We start from the raw sequence: 23,404 nt of genomic DNA, 5'->3' as shown, positions 1-23,404 counted from the left end.
GTGCAGAGCATGCATTGCCATCCGTGGCGATCACATGCCCTATTGCTGTGCCCCAAGAAAGCTCGGTACGCGAATTGTAAATGTTTTATCCTAGGAAATGGAGGCTAGCTTAAGGCGATGTGCTAATCGAACAAACCAGTAGTCAGAATTGTTCACATTACTTCAAAACACTCTGCCCGGATGGGGTTTGCGACACGGCTCATGGCCGAAGCGCATAGAGCAGCCAAAGCCGCAACAGAATGTGAAGAAGAGTGAAGTAACTTTTTGTAACTCAAAGCTCTTCGTGCTATAGAGAAACTCACACGTCGCACGTTTAACCAGGCCTAGTGCCGTTCTGCCTGCATCTTAAACCTGAGAGAATGACGGGCCTTTGAGTGCTGGCTGCCTGCCCGCTCATTAAATCGTGTAACTCCGGCACGAGGTGTGCCACACTTGTGGCGTGGCGGATGCTGGACTTGGGAAACTTCACTGATGCGGGGAGCTGGTGTGTTGCCAGCCTCCGCACTCTGAGGGTCTTTGGCCGACGGACTGCAAGCTGCTTACGATCCGTCTGGGATAGGCGCCCTTGCGGCCCTCTAGGCGTCACATGCCATCCATCGTCCTCGGCCACGCCTGGTTGGTGACTGGATGCACAGGGGTGCATAGCTGGCAGATCTCCGGACGACGTAAGCGGGCCATGCTCGTTCTTCGCTGGTGACCCACACGACACCGCGAAAGCTCCCTGAAGCGACCCAGGGCAATGGACGTCATATGCGCCATCGGGGCGTGACCGCTTTCCGCCACTGGTTGCGTTCGTACGCACCCTGATGGCCACGAAGGCGGCCGACGCACTGTACAAAGAAATAAACATCTGCCAACGCTAACACAGTTTAATTATACACTCTGGCGTGAATCTGTCTTCTGTCCCACCATTTCTCTCCTCCATCCTCACGCCTAGCGGCCAGAAATAAGCCGGATCCTGAGGGATTAAGAAATATGTTCCTCCTTTTTGCGACGGTTCGATTCTGGCGCCAGCGACTGCCACTTCGAAATCCTTCCGACTGGTGCCTCCGGCGGCCGCAGCGACTGATGCGGCGCTTCGGGATACGTCGTGCGCGTGCTGCTGGCAGCGTGCGGGCAGAGCTTCCCGCAGGTGGACGACGTAAACTTCTCGCTGCGATGGACTGGACTGCTGAAGAATGGCTGTGGTCTCTGCCCTGGTGTTCTGTTGGACTGGTCGGGACACATGGTTGAACAACCACAGGTTCCAAACCGGTGTTGATGCGAGTGGGTACGAAGGGTTGGAAGCGGCCCCCAGGAACTTAACTTACATAATAAAATACTAATCTCTAGACAACTAAACACTGAGCAGATTTTCGACTGATGCTTTTTTTTTTTTAATGGACTTGTAGTCCGGGGTGACAGGAACTTAACTTACATAATAAAATACTAATCTCTAGACAACTAAACACTGAGCAGATTTTCGACTGATGCTTTTTTTTAATATTTTTTTTTTTTTTTTTTTTTTTTTTAATGGACTTGTAGTCCGGGGTGATATGTTACAATACAGCATCACCGGTCTATTGCGGTCTAACTGTGTTGGTGAGGCAGTAAATTTCCTCAGGGCAGTGACTGCGTCACTGCAATTCACTTTGGAGGTGTGGCGGTGGGACTTGTAGTCCCGTACCACCCTCTGACGCTGATAGTACTACATGAGTCAGGCAGAAATCTTGCCTAACATGGGCAGGTGAAGGTGTGACGGTGGGACTTGTAGTCCCGTACCGTGGCGATGATGACTGATGCTTTTTTTTTTTAAATGGACTTGTAGTCCGGGGTGATATGTTACAATACAGCATCACCGGGCTATTGCGGTCTAACTGTGTTGGTGAGGCAGTAAATTTCCACAGGGCAGTGACTGCGTCACTGCAATTGACTTTAGAGGTGTGGCGGTGGGACTTGTAGTCCCGTACCACCCCCAGACGGTGATAGTACTACATGAGTCAGGCAGAAAATTTTGCCTAACATGGGCTGGAGAAGGTGTAGCGGTGGTTTTTTTTTTATTTTATAAAATGGACTTGTAGTCCGAGGTGATAGGTTACAATACAGCATCACCGGTCTGTTGCGGTCTAACTGTGTTGGTGGGCCAGTAAATTTCCACTGTGTATTGACTTTGTCACTGCAATTCACTTTGGAGGTGTGGCGGTGGGACTTGTAACGAATTGATATTGTGGTGAACGGCATATACCGACTGCGAGAAAAGGACGTTCCGTGCTACGACCCCATCTCTGTGTCTTACCGAATCAAACATTTTGTTTTAGAGACTTTTTGTGAAGGCAATGGAGAGATCCGACGTGTGAGAGGGGGAGAAAAAATGTTCAAATGTGTGTGAAATCTTATGGAACTTAACTGCTAGGGTCATCAGTCCCTAAGCTTACACACTACTTAACCTAAATTATCCTAGGGACAAACACAATACACCCATGCCCGAGGGAGGACTCGAACCCCGCCGGGACCAGCCGCACAGAGAGGGGGAGAGAGAATGCATTGTTGTGAGACGCCATTATGGTATATATTAAAAGTTCAAATAGCTTTTTGCACAAAATGAAATCCAATAACTAACATCAAGTATTCAAAATGTGTATATTTCCTTACCGAAATTAGTTAATTTTATCACCTCGGTATTCCAAGACGTAGATCGCGCGGAGGTCAAGTTTGGTACGATAGTGCGAACCTGCATTTTCCACGGTCAGAATTCGTCTTCAGATTATCTCGGAATTAATAAACTTTAACTTGCTAAATTGTTAGACATACAATCCAGACTCATCAAACAACATAGAATTCACTTCTGCCGAACGATCTGCGTAGCAAGTAAAGGTTTTAGAGATTTCTGGTGGAGCAGATAACTACGAGGAATTTCCACGAGAACGCCACTGTGGAATACTTCTCTCGCTCTCCTGTGGTATTTAAAACAAAATATTTATATTTTCCAGGGCTTCGGGAGAGTAAAGATAAAAGAAAATAAGAAACTAAGCTAAACCAACTAAATCAATAACTAAACCAATAATTAAAATAAAAACACACGTAAAGAATATTTATTAATAATAATAAATAAATAATAATTTTAATGAACTAAATAATAATAATATACAAAAACTGTACCACGACTAAACATAGCTACTTTGATTTCATTACAATTTATACAGTAATATCTTTTTACAATCTTTCGCTACTAAAATATTTCCTGGCTCTTATCAAGCCGCTAGAAGGGCGACGTAGAAGTAGGCGGTATTTATCACCTAGCACAAAATTGTGCTAACCCAAGAACACATAATTTTTAACGCCCAATAGCAAACCAGTAACAATTGTGTTTTAGTCTACAGGTGCCCACATGAACTAACCTAGCACTAAGAGCACCCCCAAACACTAACTGACTCTAGTTAGGTTAAATAGGAAGGTTAAGAAGAGGCAAACGATCAGCAAAAATCCGTTCCTATAGACTGCACACTGTCCATAGATTTCTCTTAGTGGGGAAGTCTCCCATGATTTACATCACTGACTCTGTGACCTTCCTAGTCAATCCGGTGATTATGTCCATTTCGAGGAGGAGCCGCCTGGCCAAAGACCAGCTAAAACTGCAGCATAAAGCCATTCGTCGAATGTTGAAAAGCGCATAAAAAAAGGTGATTCTGGTCGAGATGGCTGTTTTCAACTGTTTAGCCTATGTGTATTCGAGTGGCCGTTAGAGCTTGTAAAAGCGTATTCACTGCTCAGATGACTGAGTAACTTGGTTGTAGTGAAGAACGTCTTCGGTGGGCATCGTAGTTATTGTATTGAAAAAAAAAAAAAAAAAAAGAAGTTCAAATGTGTTTGAAATCTTATGGGACTTAACTGCTAAGGTCATCAGTCCCTGATCTTACACACTACTTAACCTAAATTATCCTAAGGACAAACACACACACCCATGCCTCGAACCTCCGCCGGAACCAGGCGCACGGGCCATGGCTGCAGCGCCCGAGACCGCTCGGCTAATCCCGCGCGGGTATTGTATTGAATCTACGTGGTTTTGGATGGGCGTGTTTGCCTTGACAAGAATCATTACATTATATGCTATTCAGATGAGTACTGTGTATCCAATTAGTCATTTGATTATCGTCGAAGAAAGTGTCGTTCACATTTTGGAAGGAGGACTGTATATGGGTAATTTTAACGTCTGAGATATCAATTCATTGTAGTATTGGACTTGTCTGTCTTGAAAGGATTGCTTGTGGTCATTTTAATATTATTTATACTGAAACTCAGTGCGTAATATTAAATCCTTTCTCGTTAATATCTAGTGAGATTTGTGCGATTTCTGTATGCCCTTTTAGATAACGGGACATGTTTATGTAAAGATTATCTGTGGGTGTTTTAAACTAGCTTACTCTAAATGCAGTAACGTGAACCCAGTACACAATTTGAAAGTTTTTTTGGTTGATTCCAACTACGCTTATGTTATTCTTGTTCATTAGCTGCTGCTTCAATAGTACTTGCTTCTTCAAGGTGAGAGGGGAATGAAAGTTGAAATTGAAAATTCCCCTGTTTATTCATTTTAAAAGTTGTATTTAAAAAAAAACATTGCTTGATTAAATGTTTTTATCGATTCTCTAGTAACGAATTTTCTGCTTAAATATTTGTGTGTAATAAAAGCATGAAACATTGTTCATGGGGATGTCATTACGTACGCCTGTAAACTCCAGCACCACCACTCCACTGCTACGTCATCGCGAAGCACTGTGACTTACGTGTAATTACTATCTTTGAATAAAACTGTCATTTCTCTTCCACGCATTCGTATTTGTTTGAGTTACCATCTGTACTCTACTGTAGTTGTTCTTTCTATGTATGGTTCAAGGTTTATCGAGCTATAGTACTTGGCAGGGACACATCATGGTAAAGTTACATTTGTCTTTAGGTTTTACACACCACTGTAGCACCTGTGATAATGGGCTCAATGGCTTAACCCTTTCAGGGGAAGTGGTTCCGTTTGAAACCACCTACAATTTTCTCATTTTGTGGCAAAAGGGCAGTGGCTACAATTGGGGACACCATTCAGCAGCCTAGTTGGTGCTGCCCTCTAGCGACTGTCACTGGAACTGCTTCAAAATCTGTAAATATTAGCAAGTAGTGAGGCGAGTTGGACAGCCATTTTTGTACACTGTGTGCGAACGTCTTTGTTCTCAAATTGTGACTGTATTCTTCTGTATTAGGTAACTTTTATGCATGTATTAAATGCAGAACACTGTTCTGTTTACATTAATACTACATGTACTGCAATAATAACCAAATTAATGCATTTATTTCGGTGAATGTTGCGGTGGTTCCATTTGAAACCACTGCTCCTGTAACGGCAGCATTAGTAGGTGTGACGAATTTTTTTCCCCCCCGTTTCACGTGATGTATTCTCACAGACTAAAGGATGAGGAAATTCTGGAGTGCCTTTTCTCAGATATTCCTTCAGATCCAGAATCACAGATTGACACTAGCAGTGACAGTGAAAGTGATGTACTAGCTGAAGGTAGTGATCTGGATTTGCGAATGAAAACACCTGTTTTATCTCAAATTATTTCGAAACGTGAGCGTGAGGACCATTTTGACAATGACAGTGATGATTGTTTCAGCACTAATGACGATTTGCCACTGTCTTCCATTGCGAATTTTTCATGGAGAAAGGAAGTCAGTGCAATGAACTTTGCCGCCAATTTTTCAGAGGAAGCTGGTGAACGAGGAAAACTTAAAAATGACAGTGAAGGTATGCAACCAGTAGACTTTTTGTGTCTGTTTTGTGACACTATTTTAGAACACATAGTTTTCCAGTCTAACTGTACGCAACACAGAAAGGTGGCAATTTCAAGCCTCTTTCTAAAGCAGAAATGAAAGTATGTTTGGCTATAAGCATTTTAATGGGAATCAAGAAACCTTGTTATTATCGTGATTGCTGGTCATCCCATAAGGAACTTCGAGTACATTTCCTCACTAATGTCGGTAAAAAGGTTCAGCTGGATTTTGACACATATTCACATCAATGATAACGCTGTTATGCATTCAAGGGAGAGCAGAAATTATGACAAACTATATAAAATCCGCCCACTAATGAATCAGATACTGATAAACTTCAAAGAATTCTGTGCACCTACTAAGGAGTAAGCTATAGATGAATACATGGTGAAGTTCAAAGGACGAATCACATTCAAACAATATGTGCCCCAAAAGCCAATCAAGAGGGGATACCAAATCTGGGTCAGAGCTGATAAGCTTGGATATATTTGTGATTTTCAGGTATATACTAGAAAAGTTGAAGGCATAGTGGAAAAATCCTTAGGAGAGAGAATTGTGAGAGATATGTGTAAAGGCTTGGAAGGAAAGGGATACCACATATACTTTGATAACTTTTTTTACTAGTGTCTCACTTTTACACAAGCTAAAAAATGATGGACTTTTTGCCTGCAGAGCAATTAGATCACACAGAAAAGGACTTCCTACGCTAAAAATAGACAAAGAATTGCAAAGAGGAGAGTTTGACTGGTCAGTTTGTTCTGATGCCATTGCCTGCATCAAATGGAAAGACAAATGTGTAGTCATGTTGCTGTCTATAATTGATTCGCCTGTATGTGTTGAAGAAGTCAGCCGTACAGAAAGGATGGAAAAATCACAAAGGTACCTTGCCCAAATATAGTGAAATCATATACTGCAAATATGGGATGTGTCGATATGGCAGATATAATGAACAGTTTTTATGCAATAGACAGGAAATCACGAAAGTGTAGGCTAAGATTATTTTGGTATATAGTTGATATTTCTATTGAAACGAATTTATTCTGTTTAGATTATGCGAGACAACTGCAAAGCAAGTGCTAAATGATTTTCGAAGACGTGTTGCTACAGGCCTGGTAGGCAGTAATGTCTTCAAAGATATCCTGGTCACCCCAGTACACGGTCAGAACCATCTGCAAAAAAATTCAAAACTCTTGTTCCCATGAGAAAGTATATCGGACGCAAAACATCTGCCAAAACATGGAACCTCAAGGCACAGTGTGCACTACAGCACAAAGAAAGAACCCCACAGAAGTAAATGGACATGTAGTCACTGCCAGGTAGCCTTAAGCTTATCTATAGAAATGAATTGCTTTTTACTGTATCATCAAAACTGATGACATTTAGCGGGCAGTCACTCCATTTGAAACCACCCTGTATGTGTTCAGTTTATGCATATTTCATTTAATTTTTACATCTCTGTCTCACTGTATGAAAATTAATACAATAAAAACAAGGAAAATTTAAAAATTATTTTTTTTATTTTTTATTTTGCCCCTGAAAGGGTTAAGTGATGGCTCTTGTCAATTGTCTCTGACCGTTTATCAGAAGTGCATCACATCTCAACTCCCGCATGTGGCTTCTTACTGCTTTAGTCACCTCAAAATAGATAGCAATGTCAGTAGTGAGGTGAGCTAGGGCGCCTCGATGTAGACTGTAGACGTGTAGCTCTGTAAGGTCGCTCCAGTACCACAGCTTGATTATCGCTCAGTAGTAGTCTCAGACTTGCATCTAAGCTTTCGGGAAGGCCGTTATTTTTCTGGTATCAGTTGTGTGATCTGAATGGAGCTTTGTTAAGAAGTGCCTGCTCCTCAGGCTCCATAGCCACCGGTCATGATCAGTTAGTTGCAGTCGAAGCACTTTCTTTCTGTACGTGTGTTCGTTCTCATCTCGCTATCTTGCATCTACCTCTTACGTACAAAATGTAAAAAACAGAACAAAATAAGCAATATACCAAGTATCTGAGCCATATGCTCCATCTAGTCATAATAATATTTACACTAAAATCGAATTTAGTAAACAAAACAAATAAATAATACCAAAATCTGAACCTTTGCTCTGTGGCAGTCATATCATTATTGAGTCCATGTTTGAAACGTATCTGCTGTTATTAAAATGTGCTAGTGGAGGACAGATTAAAACAGTTATTTCAATTTAGAGAGAGTGTAAACGTAAGAAACAGAACAAAATAAGCAATATACCAAGTATCTGAGCCATATGCTCCATCTAGTCATAATAATATTTACACTAAAATCGAATTTAGTAGACGAAACAAATAAATAATAGCAAAATCTGAATCTTTGCTCAGTGACAGTCATATCATTATTGTGTCCATGTTTGAAACGTATCTGCTGTTATTAAAATGTGCTAGTGGAGGATAGATTAAAACAGTTATTTCAATAGAGAGAGAGCGTAAACGTAAGAAACAGAACAAAATAAGCAATATACGAAGTATCTGATCCATATGCTCTATCTAGTCATAATAACATTTACACTAAAATCGAATTTAGTAAACAAAACAAATAAATAATTCCAAAATCAGAACCTTTGCTCAATGGCAGTCATATCATTATTGTGTCCATGTTTGAAAAGTATCTGCTGTTATTAGAATGTGCTACTGGAAGATAGATTAAAACAGTTATTTCAATTTAGAGATAGAGTAAACGTTAGAAACAGAACAAAATAAGCAATATACCAAGTATTTGAGCCATATGCTCCATTTAGTCATAATAATATTTACACTAAAATCGAATTTAGTAAACAAAACAAATAAATAATACCATCATCTGAACCTTTGCTCAGTGGCAGTCATATCATTATTGTGTCCATGTTTGCAACGTATCTGCTGTTATTAAAATGTGCTAGTGGAGGATGGATTGAAACAGTTATTTCAATTTAGAGAGTGCATAAACGTAAGAAACAGAACAAAATAAGCAATATACCAAGTATCTGAGCCATATGCACCATCAAGTCATAATAATATTTACCTTAAAACGGATTTAGTAAACAAAACAAATAAATAATACCAAAATCTGAACCTTAGCTCAGTGGCAGTCATATCATTATTGAGTCCATGTTTGAAACGTATCTGCTGTTATTAAAACGTGCTAGTGGAGGATAGATTAAAAGAGTTATTTCAATTTAGAGAGAGCATAAACGTAAGAAACAGAACAAAATAAGCAATATACGAAGTATCTGATCCATATGCTCTATCTAGTCATAATAACATTTACACTAAAATCGAATATAGTATACAAAACAAATAAATAATTCCAAAATCTGAACCTTTGCTCAGAAGCAGTCATATCATTATTGTGTCCAAGTTTGAAACGTATCTGCTGTTATTAGAATGTGCTAGTGGAAGATGGATTAAAACAGTTATTTCAATTTAGAGAGACAGTAAACGTAAGAAACAGAACAAAATAAGCAATATACCAAGTATCTGAACCATATGCTCCATCTAGTCATAATAATATTTACACTAAAATCGAATTTAGTAAACAAAACAAATAAATAATACCAAAATCTGAACCTTTGCTCAGTGGCAGTCATATCATTATTGTGTCCATGTTTGAAACGTATCTGCTGTTATTAAAATGTGCTAGTGAACGATAGATTAATACAGTTATTTCAATTTAGAGAGAGCGTAAACGTAAGAAACAGAACAAAATAAGAAATATACCAAGTATCTGAGCCATATGCTCCACCTAGTCATAATAATATTTACATTAAAATCGAATTTAGTAAACAAAACAAATAAATAATACCAAAATTTTAACCTTTGCTCAGTGGCAGTCATATCATTATTGTGTCCATGTTTGAAACGTATCTGCTGTTATTAAAATGTGCTAGTGGAGGATAGATTAAAAAAGTTATTTCAATTTAAGGAGAGCGTAAACGTAAGAAACAGAACAAAATAAGCAATATACCAAGTATCTGAGCCATATGCTCCATCTAGTCATGAAAATATTTACACTAAAATCGAATATAGTATACAAAACAAATAAATAATACCAAAATCTGAACCTTTGCTCTGTGGCAGTCATATCATTATTGTGTCCATGTTTGAAACGTATCTGCTGTTATTAAAATGTGCTAGTGGAGGATAGATTAAAAAAGTTATTTCAATTTAGAGAGAGCATAAACGTAAGAAACAGAACAAAATAAGCAATATACCAAGTATCTGAGCCATATGCTCCATCTAGTCATGAAAATATTTACACTAAAATCGAATATAGTATACAAAACAAATAAATAATACCAAATTCTGAACCTTAGCTCAGTGGCAGTCATATCATTATTGAGTCCATGTTTAAAACGTATCTGCTGTTATTAAAACGTGTTAGTGGAGGATAGATTAAAAGAGTTATTTCAATTTAGAGAGAGCATAAACGTAAGAAACAGAACAAAATAAGCAATATACCAAGTATCTGATCCATATGCTCTATCTAGTCATAGTAACATTTACACTAATATAGAATTTAGTTAACAAAACAAATAATTAATTCCAAAATCTGAACCTTTGCTCAGTGGCAGTCATATCATTATTGTGTCCAAGTTTGAAACGTATCTGCTGTTATTAGAATGTGCTAGTGGAAGATGGATTAAAACAGTTATTTCAATTTAGAGAGACAGTAAACGTAAGAAACAGAACAAAATCAGCAATATACCAAGTATCTGAACCATATGCTCCATCTAGTCATAATGATATTTACACTAAAATCGAGTTTAGTAAACAAAACAAATAAATAATACCAAAATCTGAACCTTTGCTCAGTGGCAGTCATATCATTATTGTGTCCATGTTTGAAACGTATCTGCTGTTATTAAAATGTCCTAGTGGACGATAGATTAATACAGTTATTTCAATTTAGAGAGAGCGTAAACGTAAGAAACCTGACAAAATAAGCAATATACCAAGTATCTGAGCCATATGCTCCATCTAGTCATGAAAATATTTACACTAAAATCGAATATAGTATACAAAACAAATAAATAATACTAAAATCTGAATCTTTGCTCTGTGGCAGTCATATCATTATAGTGTCCATGTTTGAAACGTATCTGCTGTTATTATAATGTGCTAGTGGAGGATAGATTAATACAGTTATTTCAATTTAGAGAGAGCGTAAACGTAAGAAACCTGACAAAATAAGCAATATACCAAGTATCTGAGCCATATGCTCCATCTAGTCATGAAAATATTTACACTAAAATCGAATATAGTATACAAAACAAATAAATAATACTAAAATCTGAACCTTTGCTCAGTGGCAGTCATATCATTATTGTGTCCATGTTTGCAACGTATCTGCTGTTATTAAAATGTGCTAGTGGAGGATGGATTGAAACAGTTATTTCAATTTAGAGAGAGCATAAACGTAAGAAACAGAACAAAATAAGCAATATACCAAGTATCTGAGCCATAATCACCATCAAGTCATAATAATATTTACCTTAAAACGGATTTAGTAAACAAAACAAATAAATAATACCAAAATCTGAAACTTAGCTCAGTGGCAGTCATATCATTATTGAGTCCATGTTTGAAACGTATCTGCTGTTATTAAAACGTGTTAGTGGAGGATAGATTAAAAGAGTTATTTCAATTTAGAGAGAGCGTAAACGTAAGAAACAGAACAAAATAAGCAATATACGAAGTATCTGATCCATATGCTCTATCTAGTCATAATAACATTTACACTAAAATCGAATTTAGTAAACAAAACAAATAAATAATTCCAAAATCTGAACCTTTGCTCAGTGGCAGTCATATCATTATTGCGTCCATGTTATAACGTATCTGCTGTTATTAAAATGTGCTAGTGGAGGATAGATTAAAAAAGTTATTTCAATTTAGAGGGACAGTAAACGTAAGAAACAGAACAAAATAAGCAATATACCAAGTATCTGAGCCATATGCTCCATCTAATCATAATAATATTTACACTATAATCGAATTTAGTAAACAAAACAAATAAAAATACCAAATTCTGAACCTTAGCTCAGTGGCAGTCATATCATTATTGAGTCCATGTTTGAAACGTATCTGCTGTTATTAGAATGTGCTAGTGGAAGATGGATTAAAACAGTTATTTCAATTTAAGGAGAGGGTAAACGTAAGAAACAGAACAAAGTAAGCAATATACAAAGTATCTGAACCATATGCTCCATCTAGTCATAGTAACATTTACACTAATATAGAATTTAGTTAACAAAACAAATAATTAATTCCAAAATCTGAACCTTTGCTCAGTGGCAGTCATATCATTATTGTGTCCATGTTTGAAACGTATCTGCTGTTATTAAAATGTGCTAGTGGACGATAGATTAATACAGTTATTTCAATTTAGAGAGAGCGTAAATGTAAGAAACCTGACAAAATAAGCAATATACCAAGTATCTGATCCATATGCTCTATCTAGTCATAGTAACATTTACACTAATATAGAATTTAGTTAACAAAACAAATAATTAATTCCAAAATCTGAACCCTTGCTCAGTGGCAGTCATATCATTATTGTGTCCAAGTTTGAAACGTATCTGCTGTTATTAGAATGTGCTAGTGGAAGATGGATTAAAACAGTTATTTCAATTTAGAGAGACAGTAAACGTAAGAAACAGAACAAAATAAGCAATATACCAAGTATCTGAACCATATGCTCCATCTAGTCATAATGATATTTACACTAAAATCGAGTTTAGTAAACAAAACAAATAAATAATACAAAAATCTGAACCTTTGCTCAGTGGCAGTCATATCATTATTGTGTCCATGTTTGAAACGTATCTGCTGTTATTAAAATGTGCTAGTGGACGATAGATTAATACAGTTATTTCAATTTAGAGAGAGCGTAAACGTAAGAAACCTGACAAAATAAGCAATATACCAAGTATCTGAGCCATATGCTCCATCTAGTCATGAAAATATTTACACTAAAATCGAATATAGTATACAAAACAAATAAATAATACTAAAATCTGAACCTTTGCTCTGTGGCAGTCATATCATTATAGTGTCCATGTTTGAAACGTATCTGCTGTTATTATAATGTGCTAGTGGAGGATAGATTAATACAGTTATTTCAATTTAGAGAGAGCGTAAACGTAAGAAACCTGACAAAATAAGCAATATACCAAGTATCTGAGCCATATGCTCCATCTAGTCATGAAAATATTTACACTAAAATCGAATATAGTATACAAAACAAATAAATAATACTAAAATCTGAACCTTTGCTCAGTGGCAATCATATCATTATTGTGTCCATGTTTGCAACGTATCTGCTGTTATTAAAATGTGCTAGTGGAGGATGGATTGAAACAGTTATTTCAATTTAGAGAGTGCATAAACGTAAGAAACAGAACAAAATAAGCAATATACCAAGTATCTGAGCCATAATCACCATCAAGTCATAATAATATTTACCTTAAAACGGCTTTAGTAAACAAAACAAATAAATAATACCAAAATCTGAAACTTAGCTCAGTGGCAGTCATATCATTATTGAGTCCATGTTTGAAACGTATCTGCTGTTATTAAAACGTGCTAGTGGAGGATAGATTAAAAGAGTTATTTCAATTTAGAGAGAGCGTAAACGTAAGAAACAGAACAAAATAAGCAATATACGAAGTATCTGATCCATATGCTCTATCTAGTCATAATAAAAATTACTCTAAAATCGAATTTAGTAAACAAAACAAATAAATAATTCCAAAATCTGAACCTTTGCTCAGAAGCAGTCATATCATTATTGTGTCCAAGTTTGAAACGTATCTGCTGTTATTAGAATGTGCTAGTGGAAGATGGATTAAAACAGTTATTTCAATTTAAGGAGAGGGTAAACGTAAGAAACAGAACAAAATAAGCAATATACCAAGTATCTGAGCCATATGCTCCATCTAGTCATGAAAATATTTACACTAAAATCGAATATAGTATACAAAACAAATAAATAATACCAAAATCTGAACCTTTGCTCTGTGGCAGTCATATCATTATTGTGTCCATGTTTGAAACGTATCTGCTGTTATTAAAATGTGCTAGTGGAGGATAGATTAAAAAAGTTATTTCAATTTAGAGAAAGCGTAAACGTGAGAAACAGAACAAAATAAGCAATATACCAAGTATTTGAGCCATATGCTCCATCTAGTCATAATAATATTTACACTAAAATCGAATTTAGTAAACAAAACAAATAAATAATACCAAAATCTGAACCTTTGCTCAGTGGCAGTCATATCATTATTGTGTCCATGTTTGAAACGTATCTGCTGTTATTAAAATGTGCTAGTGGAGGATAGATTAAAACAGTTATTTCAATTTAGAGAGACAGTAAACGTAAGAAACAGAACAAAATAAGCAATATACCAAGTATCTGAGCCATATGCTCCATCTAATCATAATAATATTTACACTATAATCGAATTTAGTAAACAAAACAAATAAAAATACCAAATTCTGAACCTTAGCTCAGTGGCAGTCATATCATTATTGTGTCCATGTTTGAAACGTATCTGCTGTTATTAAAACGTGTTAGTGGAGGATAGATTAAAAGAGTTATTTCAATTTAGAGAGAGCATAAACGTAAGAAACAGAACAAAATAAGCAATATACCAAGTATCTGATCCATATGCTCTATCTAGTCATAATAACATTTACACTAAAATAGAATTTAGTAAACAAAACAAATAATTAATTCCAAAATCTGAACCTTTGCTCAGTGGCAGTCATATCATTATTGTGTCCAAGTTTGAAACGTATCTGCTGTTATTAGAATGTGCTAGTGGAAGATGGATTAAAACAGTTATTTCAATTTAGAGAGAGCATAAACGTAAGAAACAGAACAAAATAAGCAATATACCAAGTATCTGAACCATATGCTCCATCTAGTCATAATAATATTTACACTAAAATCGAATTTAGTAAACGAAACAAATAAATAATACCAAAATCTGCACCTTTGCTCTGTGGCAGTCATATCATTATTGTGTCCATGTTTGAAACGTATCTGCTGTTATTAAAATGTGCTAGTGGAGAATAGATGAAAAAAGTTATTTCAAATTTAGATAAAGTGTAAACGTGAGAAACAGAACAAAATAAGCAATATACCAAGTATTTTAGCCATATGCTCCATCTAGTCATAATAATATTTACACTAAAATCGAATTTAGTAAACAAAACAAATAAATAATACAAAATTTTAACCTTTGCTCAGTGGCAGTCACATCATTATTGTGTCCATGTTTGAAACGTATCTGCTGTTATTAAAATGTGCTAGTGGAGGATAGATTAAAACAGTTATTTTAATTTAGAGAGAGTGTCTTTCCTTTAAGATTCAACTGTAGGCTCACTCACTGTTTGCGTCTGATAATCATTTAAAACGAAATCGTAACGGATAAGTATCTTGTACATCTAACATGTTAACCAAGGAGACAGAGCAGGACTTCTAATATGTTGATGAGGTTTCCAGTTCATTGTTCTACAAACACACTAGAGGGAAAGGGAATGGGATTGTAATATATAAGTCGTATATTACTTCTCGACATATGGTCCGAACGATTTATTAAACAATTTGATTGAACGTGGACCAAGCACAAAAAGAATTGCAGCATTCACAAAATAATTGACTAGTATGGTTCCCTACTTTACATGAAGATTCAATGAAATGCATCAAGGCACCAAGTGGAACAATTATGTGGGTTGGTTGGGAAACCAAGGGCAAAACATTAGGAAAACGAATCTAGCACTCTTATACCCGCTCATGCAAGAACGCACGAAGACACCGAAACAAACATCGCGTCATTACTACCAAAATTCCCAAAAAACGCAATGACTTCTCAGCAGAGAGACCTTAGCTAGAGACGTGAGACAGAACATGGGCTCATCAACACGTAGTCGCACATGGCACAACACATACAAAGAAAGGCCCCAGTTATAGCTCCGACTAAATTTACAGAAATACAGTAATGCGTACAAACGATACACGAATGTTGAAGGTGTGAGCAGTTGTTGGAAAAGTAACAAAGGCCGAATTAAACGCGATGGAGTTCCACAAACAACGAAATTACTCTGAAGTGCTCAATTCTTGTATCACAAAATAACTTGGCCTTGGAAATATATATTCGACACTACACACTGAAATAAATCTACTGATTAACTGTAAAGATGCAAAACACTTTTATCATACGTGGTTGAGAAACACAAACTCCCACAATGAGAAGCATCAATTTACAATTGAAAAATTAAGTAGAAACTGCAGACGCATTTCATACAATACTCACGCACTGACAATGCACGCATTTACTGTAGGTTAACACAGAAAGTGCTTAAACTGCCATCGGAACATGTGGCAATGTGGCTGCACAAAGCCACCGACTTTCAATTTCCAAAAACTCATCAATGATCTAAAATTCAATCTCGCGCCTCTTGTAATTTTGTTTAATGGCCCTATCCTATACACTGAGAATGAATCCACTAACTACCGGTCTGTGATCCCAATGCCTTTTTGTTCTGCCCTAGACATCGAGCCCAACTCACATACACACAAAGTATTCTTATAGAAAAACTCAAGAACGATATTAAACTTTCACGTAAAATTAATCCCATGATTAGTCCTAACTGCCAAAGGAACTGAAATAAAAATGACTGAAATTCACGCACTAAATAACTCAAATACCTACATCTGTGGGCTGCCGACATATCGATCCGTACTCACCAGGCTCGAACTGAACAGTAACCTTTCCAGCTTCCAGTCTGCAGTCTGCCGCTTCCGCTAATCCTGCGGTCAGCGGGATGGGAGGGGGAGGGCGGCACCAGAGATGCAGACGCCGTCTTACCTGCCCACCTAACTGTTTTGTGTGCCGTTGTACTAGCTCTTATGGCCACTCTACTTCCCCTAAAGCTGTTGGGAAAACTGGAGAAGAAGACGAAACTATATTAGCAGACAACTACTGGCTACAGTCACGAAAACTCACATTCACTCGTCATAGTCACGCAGTCAGATTAAATGGGGGAACAGCATGTGGGGAGTGATTCTGGTGTCCACCTATTGATAACATAACAAAGAATAGAAAAGATATGTAAACGGCATACTTCCCTCTGAGAGACTAACGGCGCAATAGCAACAGATAGGCATAAAGAACACTCTCTCTCTCTCTCTCTCTCTCTCTCTCTCTCTCTCTCTCTCTCTTCACCCATATCACGGACAGAAAAGCTGTCACACAGTTGATTGTCACGATTTGTTTCCTTTGTATACAAAGATCGATTAAAAGGTAGTAACACCTTAACTCTATGGAATTGGCACTACATTCTCACCCTTTCCAAATATACTGACAACTCATTACTTCAACAACACACATAAAAAAGTCCTACTAACTAAGGGGCATTACCCACAGTTATATGAGATAATTAAACATACTCAGACTAATTAATTGTGGACCACAAATATCTATATATCTACGCAGCAACAGTTCAGTTGCTTTGTTGGCTCTCTCATCACACATTATCAAACATCATATTCAGAATCGTAAAAAGTGATAAGTAATACATTTGTATGTAACACAGCGTAGTAAATCAAATAATCTAATCACTTCTTAACCTGCCGGGAAGAAAACAGTCGCTAAGTACAGGTCATACATAAAGAAGTCTGAGCACTTACTCAAGACTCATTGTCTTAATCAGCAACTGTCAGGCAGTAGCGGAGAAAGACTTTTAAGTCGTAGTATGTATCTACAAAATCAGTCATTAGCAACAAAGTAATCTGTACTGTAACACCACACACAGCTGAACTTGTATTCTCTACGGCTTGACATCCATAAAAATCAGCTACACTAAACAGAAAAGAAATTATTAGTTAAGCATAATCATACAAAATTATAACATTATCATTTAAACAGATCTACTTCTCAGTCAGCTGGAAACATGAAGGAACATAATACGACATATGAGGCTGCTTGTTGGAGCAGTCTTCACGATAATCCACTACATTACTGTGAAGAAAACTACAAGCAAAGTAATCAAGATCACGCAAAATCTCTGTCATCACCTTTCACTTTAAAATACTAATGAATATTCAAAATTTCGGTACTCTGTCTCATATTCAATCAGGAAGCAAACTTAGTCCAATCAATGTAACACAATACACAGCTTCGCTTTTTTTTCGTCTCTCCATGTCTTTGTTCACATTGATCACTTACCTAACTCAGGGTGGAGGAACCTTTTATACCTTTTCTGAGTGCTCCAGCAGAAGTCATCTCTTATCTTCAAACAAATCCCTAATCACCAATATCCTTCGTTAACATCGCTTTATTTCAGCTCTTCCACCTACTTTAAAACTTCAGAAGAATCTTTAATCACAGTAAGGTTCCTGAAATACTGTACGCAAAACAATGACTACTATTGTGCCGTGATGGAAGTGGCATCGTTCCGCAGTGTAGCAGCAACCTTTCGCGAACAGTTCACCTCTTGAGGCTGATCTGAGACGGTAAACATTGGATACGTGACTGGTCTGGTGAATACTGACGCAGGGAGCAGTGCCCATACCTATGGGTCACATTTCGAAGTCTTGGCGAGTGTGGTGGGGTGCCTTCTGCACGGTCGCCACAGTAGGAGTCCGGGTGCAACTGCCAAGCTACTCATGAACAACTTTAAAAAAATGTTTTCTATACACGGCTACGGAAGGCAACCTCTGGGCTCATGTCTGAACAAATAAGGTATTTCCTCATTTTTGTGTTGGAAATTAACAGTGACTTGACTACACTGTATATATTTTTGGCCGTTTTCCGACGTTGTATTTACCTGTTAAATTGTCATAATTGGCGATAACGCCACCTGTGCTGTTTCTTTTAGATTTTTTTTTTTTTGTCATGGCATCTAATAGCCTTGGTTGTGTTTTTTTTAAACTGTGCCAACCGGAGTCACAGCTTGCGCTGATTGAATGTAAAGTATTTTAAATGCGAACATTTTAGGTTAGGCTTCACCGTGACTATTATTGACATTAAAAGAAACATTAAATTTACTGTTACCAGTCACTGTTTATTTATCTCCACGACACGTTTCGAAGGTTTAAACCTCCATCATCAGGTGGATTTGAATTTGTTAGTATCACATATGTGTGTGTGTGTGTTGTGCTACGATCAGGTGGATTTACATTTGTTAATATGACGTGTGTGTGTGCGTGTGTGTGTGTGTGTGTGTGTGTGTGCGCGCGCGCGCGCGCCCGTGTGTGTGTGTGTGTGTATGTGTGTGTGTGTGTGTGTGTGTGTGCATGGGGTATTATGATTTTTTTGGAGGGACTTGCGGCACTATCTAGTGGCGGAACAAAATACTGTTTCAGAACATGGTTTTGGGTTTCTTTTGACAAAAGTTAGATATCCGTTTATTTTTTTGCCAGAAGAAATCCAAAACCATGTTCTGAAATAGTGTTTTGTTTCTCCACTGGACAATTCCCGGCAAGTTCCTCCAAAAAATCGTTACACACACACACACACACACACACACACACGTCATACTAACAAATGTAAAATCACTTGATGACGGAGGTTTCAATCTTTGAAACGCGTCGTGAAGATAAATAAAGAGTGACTGGTAACAGTCAATTGTTGTTTCATTTAAAGAAAATTATTACTAAGTATTGTCAACTATTTTGTTTTAATAGAAGTTCTTAACCATAACCCATTTTTTCAACCGTCGCATTTACTTTCCTGTCGCTCTATTACAGTTATCTTTCTATCCATACAAGTTTACAAAACATAGAAAAAATTCTAAGTACCGTCGCTGTAGTTTCGTAATAACACCAAAAATTACAAGAATCCGATTATGGTCAATATCAAAACTTGTTTTTTTTATCTTTACTAGGCTAAAAGTTTTTTCCTATCTTCCTAACAAGTAAATTTGTTGCCTGTTCTCTTTCAAGAGCAGGTCACAATATCTCGTCTAATGCCATGGTGTTTTTCTATCAGCAACTGGCAAGACCCAGTACCCTCGTATCAGGCCATTAATCAACACGGTGCTCCATAACATTCAACGATCACTTACTAACCATTGGTTAAAGTTCATTTCACAACTTCGCTCAATACAACACAACAAGGAACCAACTCTATAACCATCTCCACGTGCAGGGAACCTAAAAACCACATCTCTGCTTGGAGCGTACACTCATAATGACCTAACCTAAAAATATGATGGTAAACCACAAACCATATCGCGCATTCTAAGTCACAAATATTTCTCCCACGATGCTCATCAATACGGACAACAAACTACGACGTTTTGCGTGTGGCTTCACCTGTCCCTCTTTTTTTATTTTTTTAGCCATCAGTATTCTGACTGGCTCGATGAGGCCCGCCACGCATTCCTCTCATGCGCTAACCTCTCCATCTCAAAGTAGCACTTCCACTTTACGTTCCTGTTGGATGCATTCCAATTTTTGTCTTTCTCTACAGATTTTACCCTTTACAGCTCCCGCCAATACCATTGTTACCTTATTAGTCTATTTAATTTTTCACATCCTTCTGTAACACTGCAAGTCTTCTGCTTAGGTTTCCCCGCAGTCCAGATTCACGGCTGTGCTCCAAAAGTACATTCTCAAAATTGTGTTCCTCAGATCGAGGTTTACATTTGATAGCAGTAGACTTCTCTTGGTCAGGAATGCACTCTTTGCCTTCGCTAGTCTGTTTTTTATGTTCTCCTTGCTTCTTTCGTCATGAGTATTTTGCTTCCAAGGTAACTGAATTCCGTAACTTTGTCTACTTCGTGATCGTCGATTTAGTTCTACCTGCACTAACAGTGTCTACATTTTCTTCAAGTATCTTTAACTTTTTACTGTCATTTAAGGTTAAAAGGCCCAGGTGCATGCTGCATTTATTGAGTTATGTAAGCTCTATTCTCTTACGGTACTTGTGGGTCGAAAGGACTCTGGTGTCTGCCCTCTTTTCCTCTGAAGCGGTCAGACCCTTGTGTTATTTGCCGCTTATTATTTAGGTAAATTTAGCTTATTTTTCTGAGTGTATGTTTCAGAATCTGTACTGAACCGTTTAGGGCGTAGGGCTGAGTTCAGTCCTGCTGCCGTACGTTAGTACCCGTAATTTTGGATTTTTTCTTGCTTGCTCTTGTGAATACTTGTTGATTTAAAAAAAGCTCATTTTCTTATTTTAAAGTCAGTATAGAAGCACCTGTTATATTGTATATTCTGTTATCTTAAAAGTTTCTTTTATGGTTAAACCGTATTTGCATTGTGGTCTTCGTAACACCGGTTTTTAAGGGGAAAAAAAGGGAAGGAAGATAAACCGTGTTCCAGTAAGTGCCTCAGAGGTGATTTTCTAATTCAACGAACACTGATTTCCAAAATTCTTGTATTATTACAGAAATTGTACTTTTAAATTTGTTCTCTGGTAAATAAATGTATCTAAAGCTGATTTTCTTCGTGCTCAGCACCTTACCACTCCCAGATCCTAGCTCCCTAGCATTTGATCTGCCTCCTCGAAAATTATGGGCATCAAAGAGCTCACTGTAGAAGACGCGTTTCACAGAATCCAAGGAGAAGAAGCGTTCGTAGCTCTTAAGGTTATTTTAGAACGTATGCTTACTAAACATGGTTTTTCTTCGTCTGGTCTACGTATCACCTACGTAAATTTTTCGGTGAAGTTCTTGTTTGTCCTCTATATCAGTCAGTTTACCTTTCTTATTCTCGTAATTCTCGTTCCATTAAGCAGCATCCCAAGCCAAGATCAGTGTAGCTCTCTTCTGCAAGACACATATTAACCACTCACTGTGGAAACAATGTGTTGATTATTTTAAGTTTCATTGCTTAGAGTGGCGCCAAGACGTTTTTCCATTCAAATTCTATTTTTTAATACACGACATAATAATTTACAAACTAATTTGATCAGCGACGTCTCACATATCTGTTTCGACATATAACCATATACTTGTTGCAAGACTCACGAAGTAAAGACATCTTTATATAATTTTATGTATTTGAGCGGTGCCTACTCTGTTGGACATGTCAGAACTCCTATGGGAATCAATAGTTTGTGAGTAGAGGTTAATGGACAAGGAACGCACCATTGCTGCATGCTCAAGTTTGAAATTTGGGCCGGTTACGAACCGTATCCGGATGGCCGAAGCAGTTAAAGCAACCGCTCACGAGAAGCAGTAAATCCGGTTCGAGGCCTGGTGCAGCACAAGTTTTCAACTTCCGCCACTGCTTTACCACAATCACTGCCACCCATCCCTTCTCTTTACTCCTCATTTTCTATTTCACACAAAAAATTCATAGCATTTGACGAGCTAGTAGAAGTGTTCTACAATGTAGAGTGATGTAAGTTGTAAATTGCTTGAAATTTTGAGAAAAATGGTGAAAATAGGTGTAAAAAGTAGTGAAAAGCGGATAATATACAATACGCGTCAGAACCAACAGGAAACACTAAGAACGGAAAACCAAGAAAAAAAAAAGAAAAAACAGCGTGTGAAACAGAGTTACAGTGTCTCGTCTCTACTGTTGAATCTATATAAGGGAAAGAAATGATGAGAATAAAAGACAGGTTCAAGAGTGAGATCAGAATACAAGGTGAAAGAATAGCAGTGATAATACTCGCTGATGGCAATGGTACTCTAAGGAAAGTGAAAAAGAAAAAAAGGACCTGGTGAATGGAATAAACAGTCTCATGATCACAAAATATGGGTGGAAAGTAAACCGAAGAACGATGGAACTAATGAGGAGTAGCACAATTGAGATTAGCGATAAACTTAACATCTAAATTGGTGACCAAGGAATAGATGAAGTTAAGGAATTCCAGTACCACGAAAATAAAATGACACATGAGGGACGAATCATGGGGTACATGAAAAGTAGACTAGAAAAAAAAAGAGGACATTCGTCCCAAAAAGAAGTCTACTAGTATGAAACATACGCCTTGACAAAAAAATTTCCAACATAATATCGAAGTGAATTGAGAAGTGAGGGAAAACCGTGACAGAAGATAATCGAAGCGTTTGAATTGTGTTGCTGTAGCAGGAAGTCGAAAATTAAATAGGCTGATAAGATAGGAAATGTGGTCCCCTGGATGATCAGCGAGGAAAGTAATGTTCCGAACACACTAGCACGAAGAAACGTCAGGATGACAGCACATGGGTTAAGACGACAGGGAATAATTTCCATGGTACAAAGGTAGCTGTACACGGTAAAAATCGGTATTGTGAGACAGAGACTGGTATATTGCCAACAAATAATTGAGGGTGATGCGTGTAAATTCTACTTTGAGATAAAGAGGGTGGCACAAGAGATGAAATCGTGGAGGGCAGCATCAAACCAATCAGATGAATGATGACTAAAATATGTATGAAAATCTGAAGAAAATTGGTAATCTGTGTTCCTTTAGAATAATCATAGCAATTCCGCTTGTGAGAACAAATATGGTTCAGACTAATTTGAAATCCAGTAGGGGTGGCGAGGAGCGTTCTTTTGACGCTCTATATTTTTCGTCATCGTCATCATGGTCACTGTAACAGTGGAGAATAATGTGAAGAACCTACCACCACATACCTTAAGGTGACTCACGGACTATAGATGTA

General features: G+C 37.4%; 1 protein-coding gene across 1 annotated transcript in view; it reads right to left on the bottom strand.

Moving 5' to 3' along the window:
* Window positions 1–966: 966 nt before the first annotated feature.
* Window positions 967–23,404, bottom strand: part of LOC126088412 (transcription factor SOX-4-like) — a 40,283-nt gene continuing 17,845 nt past the window's right edge. The window contains exon 3 of the mRNA XM_049906552.1: window positions 967–1,212. Coding sequence (XP_049762509.1) covers window positions 967–1,212 — 246 coding nt within the window. The remainder of the gene's footprint in view (window positions 1,213–23,404) is intronic.

Source organism: Schistocerca cancellata, chromosome 6, assembly GCF_023864275.1.
Source record: "Schistocerca cancellata isolate TAMUIC-IGC-003103 chromosome 6, iqSchCanc2.1, whole genome shotgun sequence".
Taxonomy (NCBI): Eukaryota; Metazoa; Arthropoda; class Insecta; order Orthoptera; family Acrididae; genus Schistocerca; species Schistocerca cancellata.
The sequence above is the reverse complement of the archived record's forward strand: the minus strand, read 5'-3'. Positions and strand labels throughout refer to the sequence as shown.